The sequence below is a fragment of the Anguilla anguilla genome, chromosome 1 (assembly GCF_013347855.1).
Source record: "Anguilla anguilla isolate fAngAng1 chromosome 1, fAngAng1.pri, whole genome shotgun sequence".
Classification (NCBI taxonomy): Eukaryota; Metazoa; Chordata; class Actinopteri; order Anguilliformes; family Anguillidae; genus Anguilla; species Anguilla anguilla.
In genome coordinates, this window is record NC_049201.1 from 62,605,234 (window position 1) to 62,629,213 (window position 23,980).

At 37.6% G+C, this 23,980-nt stretch overlaps 1 protein-coding gene across 3 annotated transcripts; it reads left to right on the forward strand.

Moving 5' to 3' along the window:
• Window positions 1-7,513: 7,513 nt before the first annotated feature.
• Window positions 7,514-15,752, forward strand: macc1 (MET transcriptional regulator MACC1). Of its 3 annotated transcripts, XM_035394812.1 has the most exons (6): window positions 7,514-8,060; window positions 10,434-10,556; window positions 10,846-12,626; window positions 12,708-12,902; window positions 13,264-13,452; window positions 13,906-15,752. In XM_035394812.1, exons 2-6 carry the CDS (start codon window positions 10,442-10,444, stop codon window positions 14,107-14,109), a joined length of 2,484 nt encoding a protein of 827 aa, XP_035250703.1. In that variant the 5' UTR covers window positions 7,514-8,060; window positions 10,434-10,441; the 3' UTR covers window positions 14,110-15,752. The 3 variants fall into 3 exon arrangements, with proteins under 3 accessions (XP_035250703.1, XP_035250694.1, XP_035250684.1); XM_035394803.1 differs by having other exon boundaries at window positions 10,422-10,556; window positions 10,846-12,902; XM_035394793.1 differs by having other exon boundaries at window positions 10,846-12,902.
• The last annotated feature ends 8,228 nt before the right edge of the window (window positions 15,753-23,980 follow it).

A 23,980-nucleotide genomic window follows, 5' to 3' on the forward strand; every position in this document is an offset into this window, starting at 1 on the left:
TTCTTAAAGGCGCACATTTTTTTGCCGTCACATTGTTAAATTGTCTTTATATCATAGCCAGTCTTACCAAAAGTAACACAAGAAAAGAGTCATATTTATGTAATACAAGTAAACTGTGACTTTCTGAAATGTGATAGCACTTAAAGATGAGAAATTTTTTTTATCAATGCGCTTCATTATTTATTGGGTTTTTAAGGCAAAATTTATTTCACTACAGTTGATAAATAGGTTGACTATACTGAAATTAATCTGATTCTTAATTTAAAACAGAGATCTAATGCTGTCCACTCAGGACCAGCCTTTTATGGGGAACTGCTAGAGGATGAGTTTGAGATCCCTAAATACACACAGCAGCAGACATCTTACTGCAATTGTGACTCAGCAGCTGAGGCAAGCAAAAGACACACACACACACACACACACACACAGTGGTCACTTTATTAGGAACGGCAGCACAAATAGCCTGCTCCTCCAAACAGTGAATGATGTGGCTGCAATTCCAGCAAGAGTTGTTAATTTAATGTTAATGAGAGAGGAGAATGGACAGACTTGTTCTAGCTAACAGAAAGGCCCCCAAGGTCATAAGGATCATAGTCACACAGTGACAGTGCCTCTCCCCCTGCTTGGTGATGGAGTCATTCAGTCTGGATTTATGGTCATCACCAGGAAGGACAGGATTTAGACCTGGGGTGTCAAACATTATTAAACCTAGCGGAGCTGGTATGTTTCTTGTTTCCCCATGAATGTTGTTGAAATGTCAAAAAATGTTTCCCATTCATTCTGGCTGAACTGGTCTAGCTTGTCATTAGCTGCATAAGTTTATTCTGATATATCTCTCAAAATCAGTGTAGTGAAATATTTGATTGCTGTAATAAAACATTTTATTTCCGAAAAACAGAACGCCACACCAATTGCAAAATTCATCATTCACAGGAGCCCTCTGGTAGCAAAGTTTTGATAGTGCTGTCCATGAACAAGCTGCTGGTCTCACATGGATCGATACCCTCATGGTATCTGGATCCTCCTCAGGATATACCATCTAGTAAAGCAGTAGATCCCTTTCCTCACTCTATTTTAGCCTCTGTCCTGTTTGTAGAGGACACACCATTTCAGACTAAATCATAGAAGTATCTTTTGTGGAATAACATGCAAAGTTGAACCTTGAAGGGACCTTATTTGACAAGTTAATTAGATTAATTAAATTAAAATATTATATTGAAATTAAATAATGCTGTTATCATAACCATTTCAAATTTCAACCATTTCGTCATTTTGCTAATCACTGCATTATGTGCAGTGCTGACGCAGAATTTAGACCATTATACGTCAGAAATCTGTAGAAGTCATATAATGTGTCAAAATGAAAAAAAAAATCTTTTTTTTTTTTTCCATTTTCAGTGTCTGAGGCAATGTGTCTAAATGTCATTGTATGCTTTTGATACCTCAGTGTCACATGGATCCTTTGAACAGAGAGTCACTGACTCATAAAAAGAATAGCTGTCAGTATGTTCCACTGCACACCTTCAGAAATCATGTACTACATTTCAAGGGGCCTTTATTTTCATTTCCATCATGGTTAATTGGACACTTTTACTCTTTTAGCCTGCTGTAGGGTATTTTGAAAAATTTTGACGAGCATTTGGAATCCCCCATTTCTTCATTGCCCTTTAAATTAGACCGCATACTGTGTACAGTATGATCACAAATGTACCGTGTGAAATTTAGTCTAGTTTCATTGAGGTAAATAATTGCTTACTCATTCTAATATAGAGGTAGTGTACAAAAACGAAAACGCAGGTGTTCCAATAGTGACGCACTGGTGGTTTTGCAGTCATGATGAACCCATTCTTGATTTTGATGCACTCCTGTATTTAGAAGGCAACGTATGTAGTTATTAAATGGTACAGAGTGATAATTTTCTCACCATCCATGAGCCTTTCTTTTCTGCTGGTAGGGGTGTATTTCATGCATCCACACAGCATAAGTAGTTCTCTAGTTAGTTTTAGGAGCATGATACTGATGTAATCCATATGCCATAGCCTTTCAGTCATCAGAGCAGTTCTGAGATATTCTGAGAGGATGCCTTAGACTGTATTTTCCTCTTCCATCAAACTAATCGTTAGTTTATTGATTGAAGTAGCCGCACCCTGAGAAGTGGTAAAATAAATAGACAATAAAATATTGTGAGGGATAAACAGAACATTAAAAAGGTTCTTGCAAAAAGCTCAGGTTTGCATATATCAGCAATGTTGTTTATGCGTAACAATTTTCAAAAAGGGGAATTTACTTCATATTTTCAACAAAAAAGAGACTTCAAATTTGCTCACCTTCTTCCATATGACAGTAGCCTGCCATCATAATTATTATTATTATTATTATTATTATTATTATTATTATTATTATTATTATTATTAATAATGCCTCTGGAGGCAGTGCTATGATCTGGGGTTGCTTCAATTGGTCAGGTCTAGGCTCAGCAATGTTATGCGGCAATAAAATGAAGTCAGCTGAGTACCTGAATGTACTGAATGACCAGGTTATCCCATCAATGGATTTTTTCTTCCCAGGCATATTCCAGGACGACAATGTCAAGATTCATCGGGCTCAAATTGTGAAAAAGTGGTTCTGGGAGCATGAGGAATCATTTTCACACATGAATTGGCCACCACAGAGTCCTGACCTTAACCGCATTGAAAGTCTTTGGGATGTGCTGGAGAAGACTTTACGGAGTGGGTCGACTCGCCCGTAGTCAATACAAGATCTCGGTCAAAAATGCAGTTCTGGACGGAAATAAATGTTGTGAGCTTGCATAAGGTTGTCTAAACAATGTCACGTCGAATGTGCGCTGTAATCAAAGCTAAAGGCGGTCCAACAAAATATTAGTGTGCGCGACTTTTTTTTTGGCCAGGCAGTGTACATGTGTCATTGCCAGAGAAAGTGAGGTGAATAGATCATAGTTGAAAAGTGCAGTAGAGCAGAGAATGCTACATACAGGAATAGTTCCTCAGAAAGCATATCCGGGAAAAAACAATGCTCATGATTGAATTGCACTGCTTGAATTGCTCCACTATAAGCCACTCACATGGGAAATCCCTCCTGCTTTGTCATTCATACGAAAAGGTGGTCAGCCATAATTGCCACCTTGTAGGTTAAACTGCTGCTTTACTCAATGTCAACAGACCAGTGTTTCAGTTTCAGTGTTTTCCCCCAGTAGAACTTGCCACAAAAACCGTAACACTTCATCAACATGAAACCATTTCCTGTCTTACTACACAAACTTGTGACGTACTGTTAGGAAGCCATAAAATATGTCAGTGGTTTCAACATTGCAATAGTGGGAATATCAACATTATGGGAACAAAGTGTGGCTTCTGTGTCTCAAAGTAGGAAATCATTGTTGTTGTTATTTTAAAACAGCATGGTGAGTATGCATTGGGTTTTAAAACCACCACACCTGTTATGGGTTATGGGTATGGAATCGGAAGGGTGGACCAGAAATTATGACCCATAAATGCTGATGGTGGTAGGGGTGGGAGTTGGAATGGCCGGGGGTGGGAGTTACCACAGGAAACCAGGCTAAGTTATCTTTTAGGTCCTCATTGTTGATCAAAGAGCTTGCTCAAAGTATATCAGAGAAACCATACATATGCATACTGTATATATATATATATATATATATATATATATGTGTGTGTGTGTGTGTACACACACACACACACACACACTCAGTGGTCACTTTATTAGGAACGGCAGCACAAATAGCTGCTCCTCCAAACAGTGAATGATGTGGCTGCAATTCCAGCAAGAGTTGTTAATTTAATGTTAATGAGAGAGGTCAGAGGAGAATGGACAGACTTGTTCAAGCTAACAGAAAGCCCCCAAATGCTCAAATAACGGAGGTTTACAGCAGTGGTGTGCAGAAAGGCATCTCTGAACACACAACATGTCAAACCTTGAAGTGAATGGGCTGCAGCAGCAGAAGATCATGCCAGGGTGAAGCTGCAGCTGATATGCGATCACCAAAGCTGGATGATTGAAGATTGGAAAAATGTTGCCTGATCTAACTAATGTAAATTTCTGCTGCGACATGCAGACGGTAGGGTCAGAATTAGGTGTAAACAGCATGAATCCAGGGATCCATCCTGCCTTGTGTTAATAGTGCTCGCTGCTGGTGGTGGTGTAATGTTTGTTGACCCTTTGTGGTCTAAGCTTTAGATGTAGTTTGAGCTTGAAGTGCTTTAATTGGTTGTTCGTATAAAGTTACATATAAGACAAAGCATATGCTCTATATAAATACAGTATACAATTTTTTCAAGGATTGCAATTGACCACTTCAGGGGACTGGGATGGACAAAGGGAGAATGACCTCAAATATTGCTTTCCTTATGTAACAGGCGTGATCTTGCATTGTGTAAAAGCACCACACACCAGGATTCCCAGTTGAGTTGGTTTATTCTGATAATAGACAAACAGTGCGATCACTGGACTGTTCTCAACATGTAGGCTATCTTCAGCAATGGTGATCGCTTGCATGGGCAATTTAAACTGGGCAATAAAACCAACAATATCAATTACAGCATGCATATGTACCTGATAATAGACAAACAGTGCGATCACTGGATTGTTCTCAACATGTATCTTCAGCAATGGTGATCTAAAAATGTAGAAACACTCATGTTACCACACACACACACGCGGCCTGGTAAGTGGCTAACTTAGCTAGCAACATAGCCCACATGCCGTTCGTCGCAGTTCGTAGAACAGATATAGTGGATATGCAAATCTACAAATGCACAAAAGCCTTTGTCCATATCTAAACTCCTTTAGGTACATATGCATTGATATAACAATATAATTGTGAACAAATATGAACAATCTCTTAAATAATTGGCACAATGTTATAACGTGACTGACCGCTTGCAAGGGCAAGTTAAACTGGGAAGAACGTAACGTGCGTCATTCCCTTAAAGGCAACTACACAAGTATTTTAAAGTGACAGAACACTAGACCCAAAATACACACATACACCTGTGGTACAATGGCAAGTGTAATCATTATTAATTATGTTACACTTACAACACAAATGTTCTCTAATCTCATTCAACTGATGCTGTCATGCAACCCAGCTGACTGGTTTGGGGGACTTTCCAAAAGGGGTGGTCTGCACTGTACAAAAATAAACAAACCCAAGGTCAGCCACGGAATGCGCTCTGAGTAACATTAAAAAAATATGAAGCAAGGGATTTAATGAATAAAGAAAGCTTGACAATACTGTAAAGTAATATTAAAGGGTATCTAATTTGTGGCAAATGCAATTTTTCTCAAGAAAACTATCAGTGAACTGTTTATCAGGTTAGACGCTTGGCAGTGTTTGATTGGTCAACATATGAAATACTGACACTATGGCTACAGTACAGTTTCCCAGTGTTTCTCGTCATGTGGACTCTGAATGCTCCACTATGCTCTCAATTAGGTTTTGCTGGGTTACTAATTGGATACTGATTTGAATTCTGAATCTTTTCAGTTAATCTGCTGTGCTACTGTGCATTTAGATTTTTTTGATAATGGGTGTGTTATAAGTAATAAAGTGAAAAGTTATCTGTATTTTCACATAATTACAGTCTTAATTACAGTCAGGAAATCCAATATTCAATATCCATAGGGCTTAAAACAGTCATTTAAGTAAGTATCTAATATTAAGTTGAATACCTATGTGTTTTACACATAATTTCACAATTTTGTGGGGCCAAAAAAATTAAATACTCTGTGTATTTAATTTATTTCACATAGGGAAATGCAGATATAAAATATCAAATTCAATGAAGTGTTAATTTATCAGCTCAGTAAATTCTAACTAATTAAGAGTTCAGTTTTTATCTAAACCACTGATGAATCAGAAGGACCAGGATTTGAAAACACAACAGGACAGTCCTAAATTTGTTCCAATCATATTTAGGAGACAGGGGTTACTTTGTCACCATTGGCAATTGTAAATCAGAGAAGAGCACCATGACTTGTGGAGTCCCACAGGGTTCAATTTTGGGCCCCTCTTATTATTTAATATCTATATGCTCCCACTAGGCCAAATCCATAAAGAAAACAACATTGCTTAGCACAGCTGTGATGGTACGCAAATGTACTTAGGTCTCCTAGCAAATTACCTTGGTCCAGTAGACTCCCTGTGTCAATGCATTTTATGTAAGTGTTATACAAATAAACTTGCCTTTCCTTAATTTAGACAGTCAAGTATAATGCTGTGATAGTGGGAAAACGGGACGGGTGGTGGACTTAAATTATCTTACATACAGTTATTAGTGCTTTGACTGAAACAACTTATCCACAGGGCAAAAGCCTGTGGATAGCCTGCTTGCCCAAGGTGCTAACTAACCTGTTATGTGACCTTTTCTGATGTATTTGTGTACAATGAGGCTATGGCATTATTTATTGCCTTTAGCTTCAGGCAGTAGAAACCTTGCTGACTAGGTGTTCTGATGGAATGGATGAATAGAATGTTTGTACGTCTGAGTCGTTCACCAGAATAACTAATGGGCAACATGCAGTTGAAATTGAGAAAGGGCTGGGCACTGCATGTGCTCTAGATAATTCTAGGTAATCCTTATGATAAGAAGGACCAGTGTGTAGTCCTGTGAAAGCTTATTTTGTACCATAAAAAAGCATTATGACCACTTGACCACTAGATGTCCTAAACTCTAAGCTGTTACACAATGTGAATACAGATAATTTCATTACAATAATAAGGAAAAAAGAAAACAAACCAAGATTAACATAGTCTGAATGTTAATATATATATATATATATATATATATATATATATATATATATATATGTGTGTGTGTGTGTGTGTATCAGGTGTTTATGTGATTATGTTTTATATACACTAACTTTGACAAAGTTTCTAAATTCTTTCAAATCATTTAATCAAAACACAAAATAATGAGATTCACCAAGAGACCAGAGTGCAGTCATATTATGTATTTTTAAATTTTAGGTGAATAGTCTGTGGAAGCATATTTTCATGTAGCTTATTATATTTTTCTATTGATTTAATTGTAAATTAGATATGTATTCCAAAGCAATAGCAATGTTTCTTAAACTTTTTCTTGCCTTGTTTCTACTCATGCAATATAGGGAGAGCATACTGTCTATCGATCTTTTTGTGTGACTCAGGCATCACAAATTTAAAGTTTCAATAGCTGTTGGGTAATCTTTATATAAATGTACTATATCATTATTTGGCAAGTACTCCAGCCAAGATGTGTATACTCTAAAAGAGGTAACTTTTTATTATGATCTTGGTCTCTACAATGTAAGACAAAATGACATTACTGCAAATATATATATATATATATATATATATATATATATATATATATATATATATATATATTATTATTATTATTATTATTATTATTATTATTTTTTTTTTTTTTATTTATTTATTATTATTTATTTATTTATTTATTTTTGAAAACGTTTTATTTAACTGGTGAGGTAATGTGGCTCAAATTCTTTTGCATCTTTCATTTTTCTACGGTTTGATGTCTTATTTTTGAACTGTTGACCTTGGCTTCATCTGTATGATTTGTACATGAGATAACTTTACTGTTACTTCACATTACTGTTCATTAAATGCATGTGTGGGCTTCCAGGTGAGTACGAGAAACCGCATATATACACACTTAACCGCTGTCAGCTTCCTATCACCGAAACTGGTTTCCCTCTTTTCAGTTTCAGGTGTTGCAACTCGGTAGGCGTAAGTACAACATGGTGTTATGGGAGTTGTAGTCGTAATATCTCGTTCAACAGTGGTGAAAGTTGAAGCTTTGCTCATTAGAACTATTTGTCCCAGAGTGCTCGTGTTATAGAGAGAACAGCCAGGAGATCGAGCAGTTCTCACTGCAAGGTGTATAGTTTGTGACACTCCTTATTGAAAAAAAAGTTAGCGAACAAATTAACCACGGCGTACAGTTTGAGTATTTGTGGGTCATGTGTAATTTCTTCAAAGGACCGCTTTTTGCTTTCTGACTTTTGTTGAAATGGTGAGTGATTTTATTCATTATTTATTAATGGGACAACTGATTGGTAATATTATTGTTAGCTAATATTATAACGGCTGTATCGAAGAGCAGGAAATGTTTCGCGAAAGCTTGAATTTTCACCATGGAGAGAGATTTTTTTTGGAGATAGAAATATACTGATCCTTCAGCCTATGATCAGTGACATTAAAGGAGAAGCTGTAATAATTTGTTTTGATAAATATTTTATAAAACCCTACCGTAACTGGTTGTCCGCCGTAGAAATCCGTGAAAACAAATCCGTGAATTGAAGTTATAGTCAACTAATGTTAAAACATATTTGCTGTGGGTTAATTAGGCTACTTATAAAGTACCTTCGGCGTGTGTTAAGCGCTGTAATGTGTAACTTAGCGTTGGGTTCTTCATAGAGGTATACAATATAGGATAATATTCAGAGTATCGATGTTCGAGCAGGTGCACAGACTTGTTCTGAAGGTGTGTGGAAATAATTAACAACGACATATTTTGTGCCACTAGCATAGAATGGCAGAGTGCTCCGAGGGAGCACGTACATAAATAAAGGACGGTCTTATCTAGACAGGATCAACCTGTTTTTGAGCGTTGGTTCAGGAAAACATATTATTACTGACTGAGCAACCGTGCCAGAATCAGGTGTAGTGTCGTGCTCGATTTATATGAGCACAACAAGACAAAACTACCGGACGCTTTTAAGATAGCCTACGTGCGGCCTTAAAAAAAACAAACAGAGAGTTGATAGTTATTGAAATATAAGAAAAGCAAGTGAATACAATTACGCCCTTCAGTCCTACTCGCTGTGCTGAAAACACTCATTTTCTTAGTCTTTGTTTTGGCATTTAGGCATAATCATGTAATATGGTCGCCTATGTGTTGGTCGCGCCGAAGAACTGTGATTAAAGTTGTGTAGTTTAGCCGAGACGGAATTGGTGCATGCGCCTGATACAATCAAATATTATCTTCGGTCGAACAGTATGAGACTGTTGTTAAACTGTTATTGCCAAATCAGCCTTGATTCATTGATTGACTTAAGGATGTTTATTAACTTTCTCGATTGAATTATTGAGTTGCATTCTCTAAGTGCAACAGTTTGTCATGTTTCCTGTTTTATCTGGTTTTATTCATCTTTGAACATCATGAAAATCTCGTGCTGTCAGAACCAAATCTGATTTGAGACCAACACGATATGATTATTTAATGTGATTTTTATTTTTTTATTTTTTAAAAACTTTAATGTGATTCACAAACGCTCGTTTGAAGTGAACAGTTGTGAGAAAGTAGTCCACTGGGATTTAGTGATGGGTACTTTCTCAAACGTCCGAAATGCCCCCTCACAAAAAAAAAAAAAACATGTAAAATAAAATAATAATAATAATAATGACTAACAGGACCAATAGATGGACTACCACCAAGTATTGATTGCATTTTTCATTGCTTTATCTAATTACTTATTGTGGCTCAGAAATAAAATTAACACAAAGATGAAAACCAATTTCAGGTGGTTGAGATGTCAAAATAGCTTGAAAGTAGGCTGCAGTAATTGTCTGTTTTATATCTCAGTAGCTCAGGCTTTCTAAGGTTAGCTCCACCATTAATTTTAAATTATAGGCCTATACCAGAAAGTAGCTTATTCTTCGCCGTTAAAATAATAGGTATGGACATTAGAATATTTGAAAGATTTTAAATAACTAAACATGCCAGATAATGTGATATTTTATGGTTTATATTACAAGGATAGCATCCCCCATGCAAAGCCCATTGCTTCACTTCTCTGTGGCTTGTCTTGTTACAACAAAAGGACCATGAAAAACATTTTTGGTCTCTTTAACTCAAAAATACAGTCATCAAACTAGTTTTTGTCATGCTGTTATCTTCAATTTAGCTGTGTCCACACAGAAGGCGTGACTTAGGGTGAGGGGGCAGACAGTAACCCAGTGAGGTGGAATAATGTTAGTCTGACAGAAATTTCATGACTTTTTCAAGATTTTTTTTTCTTGCACTGTGAAATATGACCCATTTTTTTCAATATTAATATGCATATGAAATTATAATAAATAAATAATGTAATATTGGTGAGGATTTCACTTACACAAGATTTTAGGCTGATTGTTTAGTTAGCTGAAGGTTGTAAGCTGATTGGTTCATGGGCAGCTACAGAAAGTCTTTTATCTTTATCCATGCTTTCTTTTTTCTGCTCTTCTTGGACCAGAGAGCAAAAATGTTTACTGACTGAGTATGATAAAATGTTTTTTTAAATTATCATTGTCTAGAAATAATAGTTATAATTATAATTCTAGGCTGTGACAAGTGCTTTCGGCATTTTTCTCTATGTTTGTTTACAATGTACAGTCATTTTAACAGGTCTAAAGATGGCAGCCAAAAGAGCTAAGTCACTACGTCGCATGGGAAGTCTCGCACGGAGCAAATCCGAGGGAACCCTAATCGATCTGGATGATGATGGGCCTCTTAACAACAATTTGAGTGGTAATGCTTTACTTGTAATGCTTAATCTATCCCTTTCCTGGCACTGAAGTGCTTTTGTAGTTGCTCTCTGAGAAAATGAACATTTGGCAGAAATCTTTAGGAGGAATTGCTTAGCATTTTTAGATCATATGTTATTGATCATACTCATTGATGTTTACATGCATTGATGCAGCTATTTTTGGTGTAGTTAGTGTAACTTTTCCTGGGGTTTGTCACTTGCTTTGTTTTGTTACTGTAATTTTAAGATTTTAATTAAAATGTATTTTGTTGCCTTTTTCTCATTTTACAGGCAGTAATATTGCATGGCAGGAGAGGAATCATTCTGATTGGCCAATATTACAGCCTGAAGTCCAGCACATGTCACAAACTAGAAATCCATTCTGGAATGGTTTATCTGATTCCAACCCTTTCTTGGATGATATTGTACGAACAGAGGCAAATAGCAACATATCAAATACAAATGTATCAATATTGAAAGAGGATCCCTTGGCTGTTTTCTGTGATAATAATGCTGATGCCATCAGCATGTCATCAGATGAAGCAGGCTTTGGGCAGCTTTTGAATTCCAAGCAGAAGAGCATGAGGAGGTCTGGGAGGTGGAAGAGTACTTCGGATATTCTAGAGGTATTTGAGAAGGATCCTAAGAAGGAGAATGGCCTCAGTTCTTCAAGTCAGTTTTTGAACCCTGATTTTGAATGGTTGAAGAATGACAAAGAGGCCTACAAGATGGCATGGCTGAGTCACAGGCAGCTAACAAGGTCATGCCTTGACCTGGGCCTGATGAGTCAAAGCCCAGGCTGGGCCCAGACTCAGGCCACTGAGACTCAAATATCTTGCAAAATTGGGCAAAGTGGTGGGTCTTTACAGTTACCTGATTCCAGCATTAGTGCACATATTCCAGAAGGTCATGTTCTGCCTGGGGAAGTCCAGGAAATTACAATGAAAACAATCCTTGATCCGCCGCTTGGACTCAATAGCGACATCTTGACAACGGTGAGTCCGCTCCTGGAAATGAGTCTCAGCAACCTCAACACAAAGGAATGCATTTTACTGGAGATGAAAATTGCTGGGGAGATCAAGAAAGACCCTTTAAGCCAGGTCATGACTAAATTTGTGTGCTTGGTCTCCCACAAGAGAGAGGGGCCATTTCAGAAGTTGAAGAACTGTTACATTTATAAGAACATGTTACAAATAAAGCTGGATGATTTGAAATCACGTTTGTACATTATTGCAGCAGCACAAGCCTCAATTCTCCAGCCACCTGCCACTTCAGTTTGGGACTACATGGATCGACTAATCACTTTGGGGGTTTATGGACCAAAGCATATCCACCCATCTTTCAAAGCCATCTGTGTCCTTTTTTGTCACAATGAAATTCCACTCAAACTTCCATTCTCTGATATGAAAAGGGGTAATAAGAACTTACCACCACTTGTACTGCAGCTTTGGGGTAAACATGAATTCAATCCTAAAGGCCTGAAAGATCTGAAAGTTGTTCTAACCTCAGTAGATACAAAGTTTGAGATCAAAGCTGCTGATCAGATCAAAGAAATAAGCCAAGATCACCTCAAAACAGGTCAGGTTCTCCGTCTTCCATTTGAGTTGTCTAAAGCCGACAGTGGGGAGATGGTAGCCTTTAAACTGGGGGTGAATGTGAAGGACTCAGATGGGTGCCAGTTGGCCCATTTCCATGTATTGACCCCAGAGGCCACTCCACGAAGGTCTGAAAAGCTTGGTCCCAAACGAGTCGATAAGCGGAGAGAGGCTTCGCGATCCACACCCATCCCAGAGGAAACAGCGCCACAGTTCCCCAAATTCGAAGACAGATCTGTAAATGTACAGTGGTACGGAGTAGCCCTGAAAGCAGTTTTCCGTCAGCCGAGAGTGGAGTACCTCTTGGAGTACTTCAAGGGCGACACAGTTGCACTCCTCTCTCGAGATATAGTAAGGTCGTTGGGACAATCAAAAGTCAAGGAATGGTATATTGGCTTTCTCCGAGGAAGGGTGGGCCTTGTCCACTGCAAGAATGTCAAGGTCATCACTCGAGACCAGGTGATCGACTTCTCTGAAGTAAAGATCACCACACAGGCGCTCCTGGATAACATCACACTGCCTTTCAAGAAGCTGACATACATGTACTCTGGTATCCAGACCATGATCACTGAACAAATATCCAGCTGGAGGGGCTTTGCTGAGGCCCTTGGGTATTCAAACCTGTTGCTAGAAGAGATCACTTGGAAGCATGCGGAGACAGAGGCTGAGAAAGTGGCTTGTGTGCTGGAGAAACTCAAAGAAGACTGCCATTCAGAGAAGAGCCGCAAGAAGTTCCAACATGAGCTTATCATTGTGAGTCTGGGAAATTAGCATTTTGTCTATGGTGCTAGCTTTGTAAGCTGTTTTCTTTGCTTTTGTTGGTTATGTCACATCATAGCATTTTGAAGGTTTTACAGTTCTTACTGGTTTGTTTTTGCGGCCGAGAAATGGGCTGATATCTCCCAAAATATATTGAAGCGACTTGGGAAAAGCATTTGTTACAATAATACCAGCTATATCCCAGATTAATACATGATACATTACTACATTACACTGAATAAATATCTTAAATCGCTAGTGTTAGTTTCTATCACATAACAATAGCAATTACAAAAACAAACCACTGGTGCCGCCAATGAGGATAGTAATAATAAGTTGTGGCTGTTTTATCTAGGGACTCTTGAAGATGGATTGTCAAGGTCTTGTAGCGCGTATCACTCAAAGCACAGTTATTCTTTCGGCTGCTGTGGAGCTGGGGTTTCGGTGGAGGGAGCTTGCTGAGAGGTTGGGGAAACTGTCCTGCACTCAGATTGCTGCCTATGAGGCTCCACACCTAAGCAAGAATGGAGAAGTCAGCCCTCAGGTGAGTCCGCTGGAATAAAGCTGGGAAATATGCACTGAAATGAGACTCTGATCACTGTAACAAGAAACAAAGGCAATTTAAGTCCAATGTACGGAGTCAATTTTTAAAAATTTTCTTTTTACGGTTCGTCATCAGAACCTGGTGATCTGAGACGTACCAATGATCACTTTTTGTTATTTTTACTCATTGTTCTATGTGTTCAGGTTACACACACAGTGTAACCTGAACAAAAGCTGTTCACATTGGCTACGACTCCTCTGGTGATTCTTTCCCCCCTAGTGCTTCTTGTGGTAAAATGACTCATTGCTGTGGTAGGTGCTCATGTGGTGTGTCAGTTATTCTGGGTGTCTCTGAGTAAGTGAGGTACATTCATATATGCTACAGGGCTGCTGTGTCTAGTCTAGTGTAAAATATGTCAGTATTTAACATTTTCCCTCTATTTTTTTGCAATAGTCGATGTGGAAGCCTGCATATGACTTCCTGTACACGTGGAGCTTGCGCTATGGAGAAGGCTACCAGGATATGATCCAGGACCTGCACCTGGCTTTAGACAAGATGAAGACCCCTGTGACGAGGCATTGGAGGCAGATCACAGGTGCCCTCATCACAGTGAACTGCATGGAGATCCTCCATGTATCCGCCTTCCCAAAACAATGAGAGAACTGTGGAATGTCTCAAGTACTGACCCTTCCCTGACTACAGGAGATCCTTAAGATGTCTTTGACCTACTCACTTTGTGAGAGATCCAAGGGGAATCCCAAGTATGTATGTTGGATTTTTTGCCACTCACCCACATTGCCTTTTTTGTCCACAAGGTCAATTTTTTAAACCATGTTTGTGTTCGTGCGTTTGTGTTTCTATGTGTAGTTTGGCACATAGAAATGGAGTCATGTTATGGATCAAAAGTTGCTGAAACAGTGGCGTTGATGTTACCGTTTTTTCGTAAATTCTAATATGTTTATTTTCTTTTTATGTGTTCTTGATATTGAACAATATTTTCATTTTGATATCTGCATTATCTTTGAAGAACTCCGTTTTAATTTTTTTTTACACCATTTAGCATTTTTAATGATGTATACAGATCCCTAAAACTGCTTCGGTTTCATCTGTTGAGGATACGCTAATTATTTGAAACAGCTTTTCTAAACAGGTCACAATGAATATAGTAAAAACCTCAAGGAAACCAACAGCACAGGTGGAAAAATTAGTTCAGAAGCCATTACTTTCAGTGGGAAATGTTGCTGTTCTGAGGACATGCCTGCTCACAAGTTAAGCTTTAATCACGGATGAAATGTGAAACATTCAGCTGTCCTGACAACTGCACATCAGTGAATATACCTGCCCCTCACTAGAGTGTTGAATGAACTGTGACTGCCTACTGCAACCAAAAGCACTAGGAAGTAAATTACATTAATGTTGTTTTGAGTAAATGCTTTCATGGTCATTATGATGTGTATTTTTAATGGTAATGTGATGCCATTGACTAGAACTAGAGTATTAATTTGCAGTCTACACCCAAAATGGATAGACCATAAAAAGGTGAAGCTATACTGGCAATTAAAATATTCATGTATTCATAATAAAAACGTCATGAAATATCTCCAGTGGTATTTAAAACAGGAAGATCCTGAAGGTATCTTTTTATACAGTAAGTAAAACCATGCTCAGAAGAAGTTTTTTTTAACTGTATTTTTGTGATGGTATCCCCATTTAAAATGCTGCTGTTCACCATGTTGCCTAAAGCTGTGTTTCCAAACCAAAATACTCAGCACTGCTAAGCAGTAGCTACTGTAGGGACACCAGATATCTGTGCAAGCAGAAGGTTGGCCTAATTTCAGACTGTAGGAAAAAAAATGTTATAGAAACGGGCAAACTCTGATTCTGAAAAAATAGCCTGTTTAGAAATGAAGTGTTTTTGTTTTAATTCTGTCAGTTGAGTCCACCTCTAATAGTTTTACATTTGTATTTGGAAAAGTATGACTCTTCTGGCTAGACGTGTATCTTGTACAGTACTGTTAGTTTGAATTAGTGCATATACAAAACGTTTTGCTGTAATAAATCTGTTCTCGAAAATAGCTCTTCATGCAGATCCTTATATTTCATCTTTGCATATAGCTGTATCCACAACAACTTATAACTTGCATTTTGCATGCTATCCATCCCTAAATTGGATATTACTGAAGCATCTTGTTTGAGGTGCAATTCCCTAGCACAGCATTAAACCTGTAGGGTGCCAGCATACCACGTGGACTTTATTAATGACAGGAAAATACCAGTTAATAAAAGTCTGTATATCTAAATATGTCTCGCTAAGCATATGTCCAGTTATGCAGTTATGGAGATTAACATTCTGTTAGTTTAAGTACACAGTAAATAGATTTCCAAAATACCCTGTTTATCATGTTGCATACAAATGATGAAATTGGACAAAAGGTACAAAAGAGTAGTATGGTCATTGTGGATCTTTATTATCTATATTTATCATGAATGAAATCCAAGTGTTTTAAACCATTTGTAATCAGTTTGATAATGTACATGCTAATTTGTTGAATGGTGTCAAAGGCCTGTTCATCCTTTATACATTGCCTATTTTCCAAAACGTCTTATGTAATAATGGGATCATTAGGCCATATTTATGCATGTTGCATTCTGGGAAGCGGGATGCGGTGCAATCCAGCCGCTAACCTGCCACACCAGATCACTCATGTGTTAGTGGTGATGTTATTTGGACATCGCTAGCTTCTGTGGTGACCTCAATGTTAAAAACAGCCTAATAATAATCCTTTATATAGACTGCTGCTGATTCAAAAAACATCAGACTTAAAATGACACTCTAGTTTAAAATTATAAACAAAGTTCATAGTCTACCTTTTCTAAATACTCCCAGCTTGTTAGCATAGAATCTTGGCCTTGCACTTTGTAACCTGTGCGATGTTTTTCTGTTTGCTTTACAGATTGGGCTAACACTCTCATTGGTGTTTGCTTAAGCCCTATTCCAAATAAGTCAGTATCACAAGGAGTGGTTTTTCACTGTCGTTGCATGCACGTTCAAGACCTGTCAAGAGGTTTATATCAGTTGTATATGGATACATTCCCTACATGTGCTGTGTAGTGTTCACTGATGGGAATATAATAGTGAAGCATACACAGTATACAGTAGTCTGTTACAAGAACATAAAAAGATAATGATAGGTGCTCACCCAGTGTTGAATAAAACTGTGAATTTTGCTACATATCAAATATTATTCAAATTTAGCTGTTTGAAAAAATATATGTGCTTACATGTTTGTTTAATCTTACTTAACTAAATTAGCTTACCTGGATACGTTGGCGATTTCAGAACCCAAAATCCTGAGACTATATTCTTTAAAATGAATTCTGACCCAAGTATGGTAGTAAAGGTTTACTGTATGGATTAAAGGCCTGTGGATTAAAATATTAAACGTATGTCACAACAAGCAAGTAAATCAAGGGGAAATAGGGGATGAAACCAAATATAAGTGAATATGTGATAAGAGTTTTCTTAACTTTGCATTCTAATGCTGATGTAACAATCACTACTGCTGCAGATTGAAAGCAATGGAGTTCTAGAACACTGACTTAATCTACTCTTCAATGGTTTAATATTACTGTATAAGGAGCCCAGAGGAGGGTATTGGCGTAATAATGCAGAATCATTTGATGTCTGTCATGCCACTGTAATGTGATGAGCATGAAAACAGGAAAATGCTGTCTGTTAACTGCAGTTTTTTGAAATGTCCATTTGTGGGCCTTTTTGAAATGTTGTGGTCTATTACATCACCCTCATATTTTTGGATTGAAAAGGTTTGCTGAATACCATGGAAGTAGATCAGTGTCTTTGCATTCATAAGGGAATCTCTGATTTAATTGGCACACAATGAGAGATGGGTGGAATTTGTCATTCACCATTAAAGTACACAATTCTGCTGTTGCAGTCTACTTTAATGCTAGATAAGGTTTTTTTAAAAAAATGCCCTTAAAGCAAAACAAAAATAGTTTTGGATTGAGCGTTTGGTTTTACACAGTACCTCATAATTTGTCATCACTTAGTCATAAAATATTTTTTTCAGAGTAAGCATGCGGTTGAGAATATTCATTTCATGTCAGTTTAGTGGTCACATAAAATTATTGAGTGATAATCTATAAAATGCCAAATTTTCTTAAATTGACTATTGCAACTTTATGTACACTTCTGTAAATAAATTACACAAATGCAGTGTAGCTGGACTCCTAATACATCATTCTGTAGTAATGATGACGCACCTTATTGTAGATTGTTAGCTACAGGACGTGGTTTTTCCCTAGCTGACGTAGTCATGTGACTAATGTTTCAGGTAGGCTATATAACATTACCCCCTCACAACCTCAGCAGGGTTTCCTGTCAGCAGTCCTCTCCCCATTTGATTCTAATTATAGCAGCCATCTCAAGCCGTTGATGATTTAGGACTAAATGTATATATTTACAGAGACTTTATGGTTGTCCAGATAAGGCCTCAGACAAGCTAGTGGGTTAAAAACGCATTTAAATATTTTTGTGGTGTGGTCTATAGCGTAGATCTCACATGGAACAATCAGTTGTGAAAGTAATTAAAACCATGAGTGAGACATGTGTGCTCTGATATGAAACATATGGATGTACCTCACTACTTTTCCAGCGGTTTTCCCCCACTACACAGAATACTGAGTCAGCAAAGGCAAACAGAGCAGTAACCAAGCGATTCCATGCCCTTGGCAGTATGTTGCTTGGGCAGAGAATCCACACAGCAGACACAGCTCACCCATGAAAGCCGTGGGAAGACTAGTAAGCCCTAAAGTGTCACGATATAGAGGAATGAGTGGCAGATGTCCATAGGTTCTACACACAGGTTTCTATCCTCCTGCTTTGATGAGAAAAACTATAAATCCAGACCCAAAAATCAATTTAGCCAAGAATTCACAGAATAAATTAATTCTAATGTTTAATTCCAGCTGAGCTTCTACGCTGCAGGCTATTGACATAGTGTATCATGGTACCTTAGGTTTCATTACAAATGCCAAATCTCTTACTCATTGTCTTTTGTATGAAAGGGCAGGCCTGCCATCTAGTTTACCATAGATGATTTCTTTGGTACAATTTTATTTGCAAAGCCATTACAGGGCAACTCCCTATCTATTTAACTTACATTTTTAACTGGAATACATATTCTTATAATTTGTATTCACAAAGCCTTTTTATACTGCATTTTTCCCTTTTACATAGTTTGGAAAGATGGCTTTTAGTTATTATGCCCCATGGCCCTGGAACCAGATCCAGATGGACATTAAACTGGACTACTTCATCCATCCATAAACTAGAATAGTTACTTTACCATTATCTGGCAAAAAGGCTGAAACTTCTTCTAATATTCTTATTTGCAATAGAAAATTACCAGTGGCCAGATTTTTAACAGTATGACTCATGTACCATTACCAAGCAATACTGGGTAACCATTTGAAAGGTTGTGGTTACATAATTTAACACTCTGTTACTTAACGTCAAAGAAATCATTTTCATCATGATAATCCTGTGTGACAGTTGGAATTAATTTGTAGCTTAGCCAGAAAGCTTAATTGTTCTGGGTAACTGGGCAGGGTTTAACCTTTAAGTTTACACAGCAAACTGGCTTTCATCATTTTATTTATTTTTTATGTTCCTCACTGCTTAAGTATGTTTAAAAAATACTTAATTATATTCAACCTAAAACAATTTTCCAAATAATAACATTCGTTTTCTTGTATATAATTTGGTTAAATCCACTGTGAAAAATGTATCCTAAATCATGAAGACGAAATATTTAAATGTAAATGATTGCAAAAATGTTGTTCTTAAATTGTGGAACTAAATCCTTATCTTCAATTCACTCCCTAATCTGCAGTACAGTCCCATCTGCAATTATAATTTATACGTTCTTTGCAACTACGTGAGCTACGTGAGTTGCAATACAAGCACCTACTGTAGCCTGTTTAACAATGGCAGACATACAAGCCTCTCCAACACAGGTTTATAATCGGTTAGCACAATTTGTAGTACATATCATTGTTTTATTGCTGGTTACAGGTGTAGATATGTCTAATGAATGACTAAATGAATACTTACACTATGACAGGTTGCCTATTTCGGCTGTATAAGAGATAATGCCAACAATGATAGCTTCATATACTCAACACAAACACAAATACTGTAAACTAGCTGAGCAATTCATGTAACTTGTCAACTGTACTTGTCACAGAAAAGTTAGCTTTTAGTGTAATGTATATAATTGCAATAATGCAATAATTTCAGTTGATTCCCGTCAAGTGAAACATCAATCGCCAGTTTAAAGTAAGCAATCACAAACATTCTGTATTAATCCCCTATTTGCCGATGCGGGGTTATTGTCATGCTGGTCTGCAGTCCGGAACTGGCAGTGTTCATTCCGGCTTTCCGAGCAATTAGGGACGCACGCTGTGATGAAACGGCGGCCCAAGACAATGAATTCCTGTTTCCTGTGGAAGGGCAAAGCCGACCCAGTAATGAATGAGCAATGAAAAACCAGTCCTTGCAAGCTGGCATGGTTTATTCGAGCCTGTGTGGAACACAGAACTGAACCAAACGAGGTGGGTGACATAGGCCTGCTAATGTATCAGAGTTTTGTGTCAACAACCTCATATAACATATGGTTTTGAGACGTGTCGACGACGAATTCTATTGATAGGAATAGGTTTTTGATGCCCTGTGTTATGTCATAGGAAATAGGGCCAAAGGAATAGGAATTAAAAAGCCAGCCAGCACAAAAGCTTTTACAGCGACACCCGCAGACAAAAGGGGAAAGGACAGTCAAATCATGGTGTGTTCGGGAGGACAAGGGAGGAAAATCTCACTGTCCTCCCTTAGGGCAGGCCTACTTGTATCAATCTAATGTTTAATTTTTTCAGTGCTAATCTGTGATTGGTCAAAATATGTAAAATCATGCTTCACGGGAGGATGACCTTCCTTATCAATCAACAAGCAGAATAAAATATTTTCATCGTTTTGATTCTATTAATAATTTCCAAGTTTCATCTGCAGTTCACCAGAATATTCTATTTAATGTTAGTGTGATGAGGTGGCGGTGAAACAATTGATAGCAAATTACAAAATAAGCAATATGAAGAACTCTAACAGACTTCATTGTTCTGTGTTTTTATTCATTACAAATGTTCATGGTTTTTGTTTTTATATCAGAGGTTGTTGAACACAGGCCGCTAAACATTGTAAATATTCCATTTTACATTTTTCTATTTTTTCAGGTGAAATAACTTAGTCAACGGTATAAAGGTAGTGTCATGGTTTTTTTTGTTTCTATTTTTCCTTTTTGGGCCGGCAGTTGGCGGCACTTCTCAGTTTCTGTATTTCTGTTCATTCCCTCATTGGTTTCCCCTGTGTTAATTGTAATTGTGAGTTCACCTGTGTCTTGTCTATTTAAGTTCTTTGTCCCCTTTACTCGGGTGCTGGTTACTTGTGTTTGTTTCTGACTTTATGTACCTGCCCGCGTTTGTCCTGCTTCCGTTTTGTGTGTGTGGTTCTACCCGTGTACTGTGCCTGCCTGTGTTCTGCCCTGCCCGTGTTTTGAGTTCCTCTTGTTTTCTGTTCTTAGAGTTCGTGTTTTTGCCCATCGTGGCCTTTTCTGTTCCCTGTTTGTGTTTTCCTTTTTTGTAGCAAAGTCTTTATTTTTCCTTTACCTCTTGAGTTTCGTGTGTTTCACTCTGCGCCTGGGTCCAACCCCGTCGACAACCTGGCAGGTAGGGTATTACCCCAAAATTGAACCTCTTACTTGCACTGTGTGTCAAACATAAGAGGTAAGTGTAGCTACTGCAATGCCTGTTCTTGTATACCTAATGTTAACCAAGCTACTCTCAAATGAAAGTAACAGATAGAGGTTGCAACAGATAGAGCTGGAAAGGCCAAGGAGTGAAGAGTAATTGATATGCTGACATGCCATTTGAAGACATTTCAAAACATTTTCAACATATTCAACTGATCAGAGTTGTATAAAAGCAGTTGGTGAAAGTGACATGAAGATGTTTTTGTCATGTTTTTCCCCGCAGGTTGGAATTGCACAAACAGGAACCATTTGCTGACATGCCGATGTGTTGCTGCTCTGAGGCACTACTCTCATGTGTAGCACTGCTGATACAGACAGCCAGGCCACCTTTCCTTGACCACAGCGGTCTCATGCTGCATGTAGGAAACAGTTTCAATCAAAGAGAAGATGAGATTAAATGCTATTTTTTTGTACAGCCTCTCAAGGCGTAACATCACTGTACAAGCTTCTTTAGAGTTATGTGAAGTGTACTCTCTTGCTGTGTACCACAAACCCACTGATGCCCTTATACCAGTCATTGTGAAGCACTACTGTTACTGCACTACTCTTATCTAAAATATCCGTTAGTCTATAATGTGTTCATATTTAATAAATGCTTTCTGTCTCCATTAATGCAGACAGAATGCATCTGCATTCTGAATCGCTAAATTTTTTATTTAGCTTGACATTTAGACAAAGAAAGTGTAGTAAACAAACAAGTCAATACATATTTAATAAAATATGACCATAAAGTGCATAAGTTCACAGGGAACAGTAAAGGGACGAATCTCACCTGACTTTGACAGTGGATATACACTGTACTGCAATGATCCTGCGGTAGGTTTTTAAGTAATTTATTTTGCAGATGTACTGTGAAAAAGGCATTGGTATAAATGTTTTCCCAGCCATATCCATATTCTTTAATGACACTTGTTAATAACCACATAAATCTGTAAAATTAGTGAACCCACACAATGTTGGTTTCTACCACACTGCAAGTCAGTCCTCAGTTAGTTATTAGTCTTCCCATGTAAGAACACTGAGAGAGGCTGCAGTACTAGCTGCCATTACATTACACCTTTCATACTCTGATAGCAATTGCAAATGTCCCTTATAATTATATCAAGTCAACGCCTTCATTCTGGGTATACATGATGAAGAGGAGTGGGAAGAGAATGAGGAAGAAGATAAGGAACTGGACTAAAAAACTAAAAATCAACATTAAAAATGCTGGCAACCGAAGAGAGCAATTCTCCTTTTGGCTGTGTGGAGCACATATCTTCCATGCTCTATTGTTATTTTAAGGGAGATTAATGTGGCAGAGGGCCTTGACCCTGCTCACAGAGAAATCAGAAGAACAAATAAAAATGCCCCAGGGATCACCAGCACAATAATAGATGGATTTGCACTCTACGTTTGCAGGTCCCTCTTTTTCAAAAGCAACGAAGCAAATTATTATGTGATTAATGGGATATGACCAGTTTTGTTGAGAGCCCCATTCTTGAAATCCCAGGCCACAATGTTAAGGATTTGTCAGTTCTTTCAGACATCAGAGTCCCCATCCATTTTTCTCATCAGTGTGAACACAATAGCCCCTATAGCCTTTCTGATTATGTAACATTGAGGCAGTTGTTATAAATAGCCCCCTGCTATTGCAGACATGCACAATTTGAAGGGTTAGAAGAAAAATTAACATCAGTAGTTTTATTTTTAACAGCAACGGCAAGCTTGCACTCAAACATGAATATGCAAATGCTGAGTATTATTAATGCTGAAAATAGTATATGAATATAGGCATAGTACACAATTCTGTGACAAACAACAGCTTTATGTATGCATAAACACATATAGCTGCACAAATGCACACACACATAAGGATACATGTGTTCTTAAGCAATCAGTCCATACCTAAATGCAGCTTATTAGCCTTAACTGCATACATACAGTACATGTGAGAGGTTTCTGATGTCCTTAACTTTATTTCAATCTGATACTGACATTTTTATTTATTTATTCATTTTGTAATTTTATAATACAAACTTTAAAACAGAAAAAATCTTTGACTAAAACCATATCACAGGGACTATGATCTGATGCTAAGATACACCATATCTTATATACAGTTTTTATATACAAGACTAACTAGAAAAAGGTAGCTTGGATGAAAAGAAAATGCTTGGTTCCATGGTCATGCCCCTTTTACATAATCGAACACAATACATTCCAAGAAGTGAATGATTATATTTTCAAAGAACAAAATTCTGATTTTTAAATTTTATTATTATAATTATTATTATTATTATTTTTTACATTTTTGGAACCAGTAAGTTATTTTCCCTTCTTTTCAGCACGGGTAGCACAGAAGGCAGCATTATTGAGTAATGATGTTTAAATCCACATAAAAAACAATAGTATTTTTGCTAGTATCAAACTAAGTAACAGGAGCTGAAATAGAGAATGTCAGAACAAACCCTAGCAATGCAGCCGGCACCCTATAACTGCCCACTAGCTTCACGGTTTAATTGACAATGAGGTCAAAAGAAATCAAACTATTGTGGTGCTATACTGTCGGTCACGGGTTTAACGTCAGTGCGGTGTTATTCATATACAGTATCTGTGACAGAACTGAGAACTAACGGATAGCATATAGCATGGAATACTGCGCG

Bases quoted from the DNA above. Each gene is read 5' to 3' on its own strand.
- macc1 (XM_035394803.1), top strand. From the start codon at position 10,442: ATGGCAGCCAAAAGAGCTAAGTCACTACGTCGCATGGGAAGTCTCGCA. The intron at 12,903-13,263 runs GTGAGTCTGGGA...TGTTTTATCTAG, and splicing joins TCCAACATGAGCTTATCATT to GGACTCTTGAAGATGGATTG. The intron at 13,453-13,905 runs GTGAGTCCGCTG...TTTTTGCAATAG, and splicing joins ATGGAGAAGTCAGCCCTCAG to TCGATGTGGAAGCCTGCATA.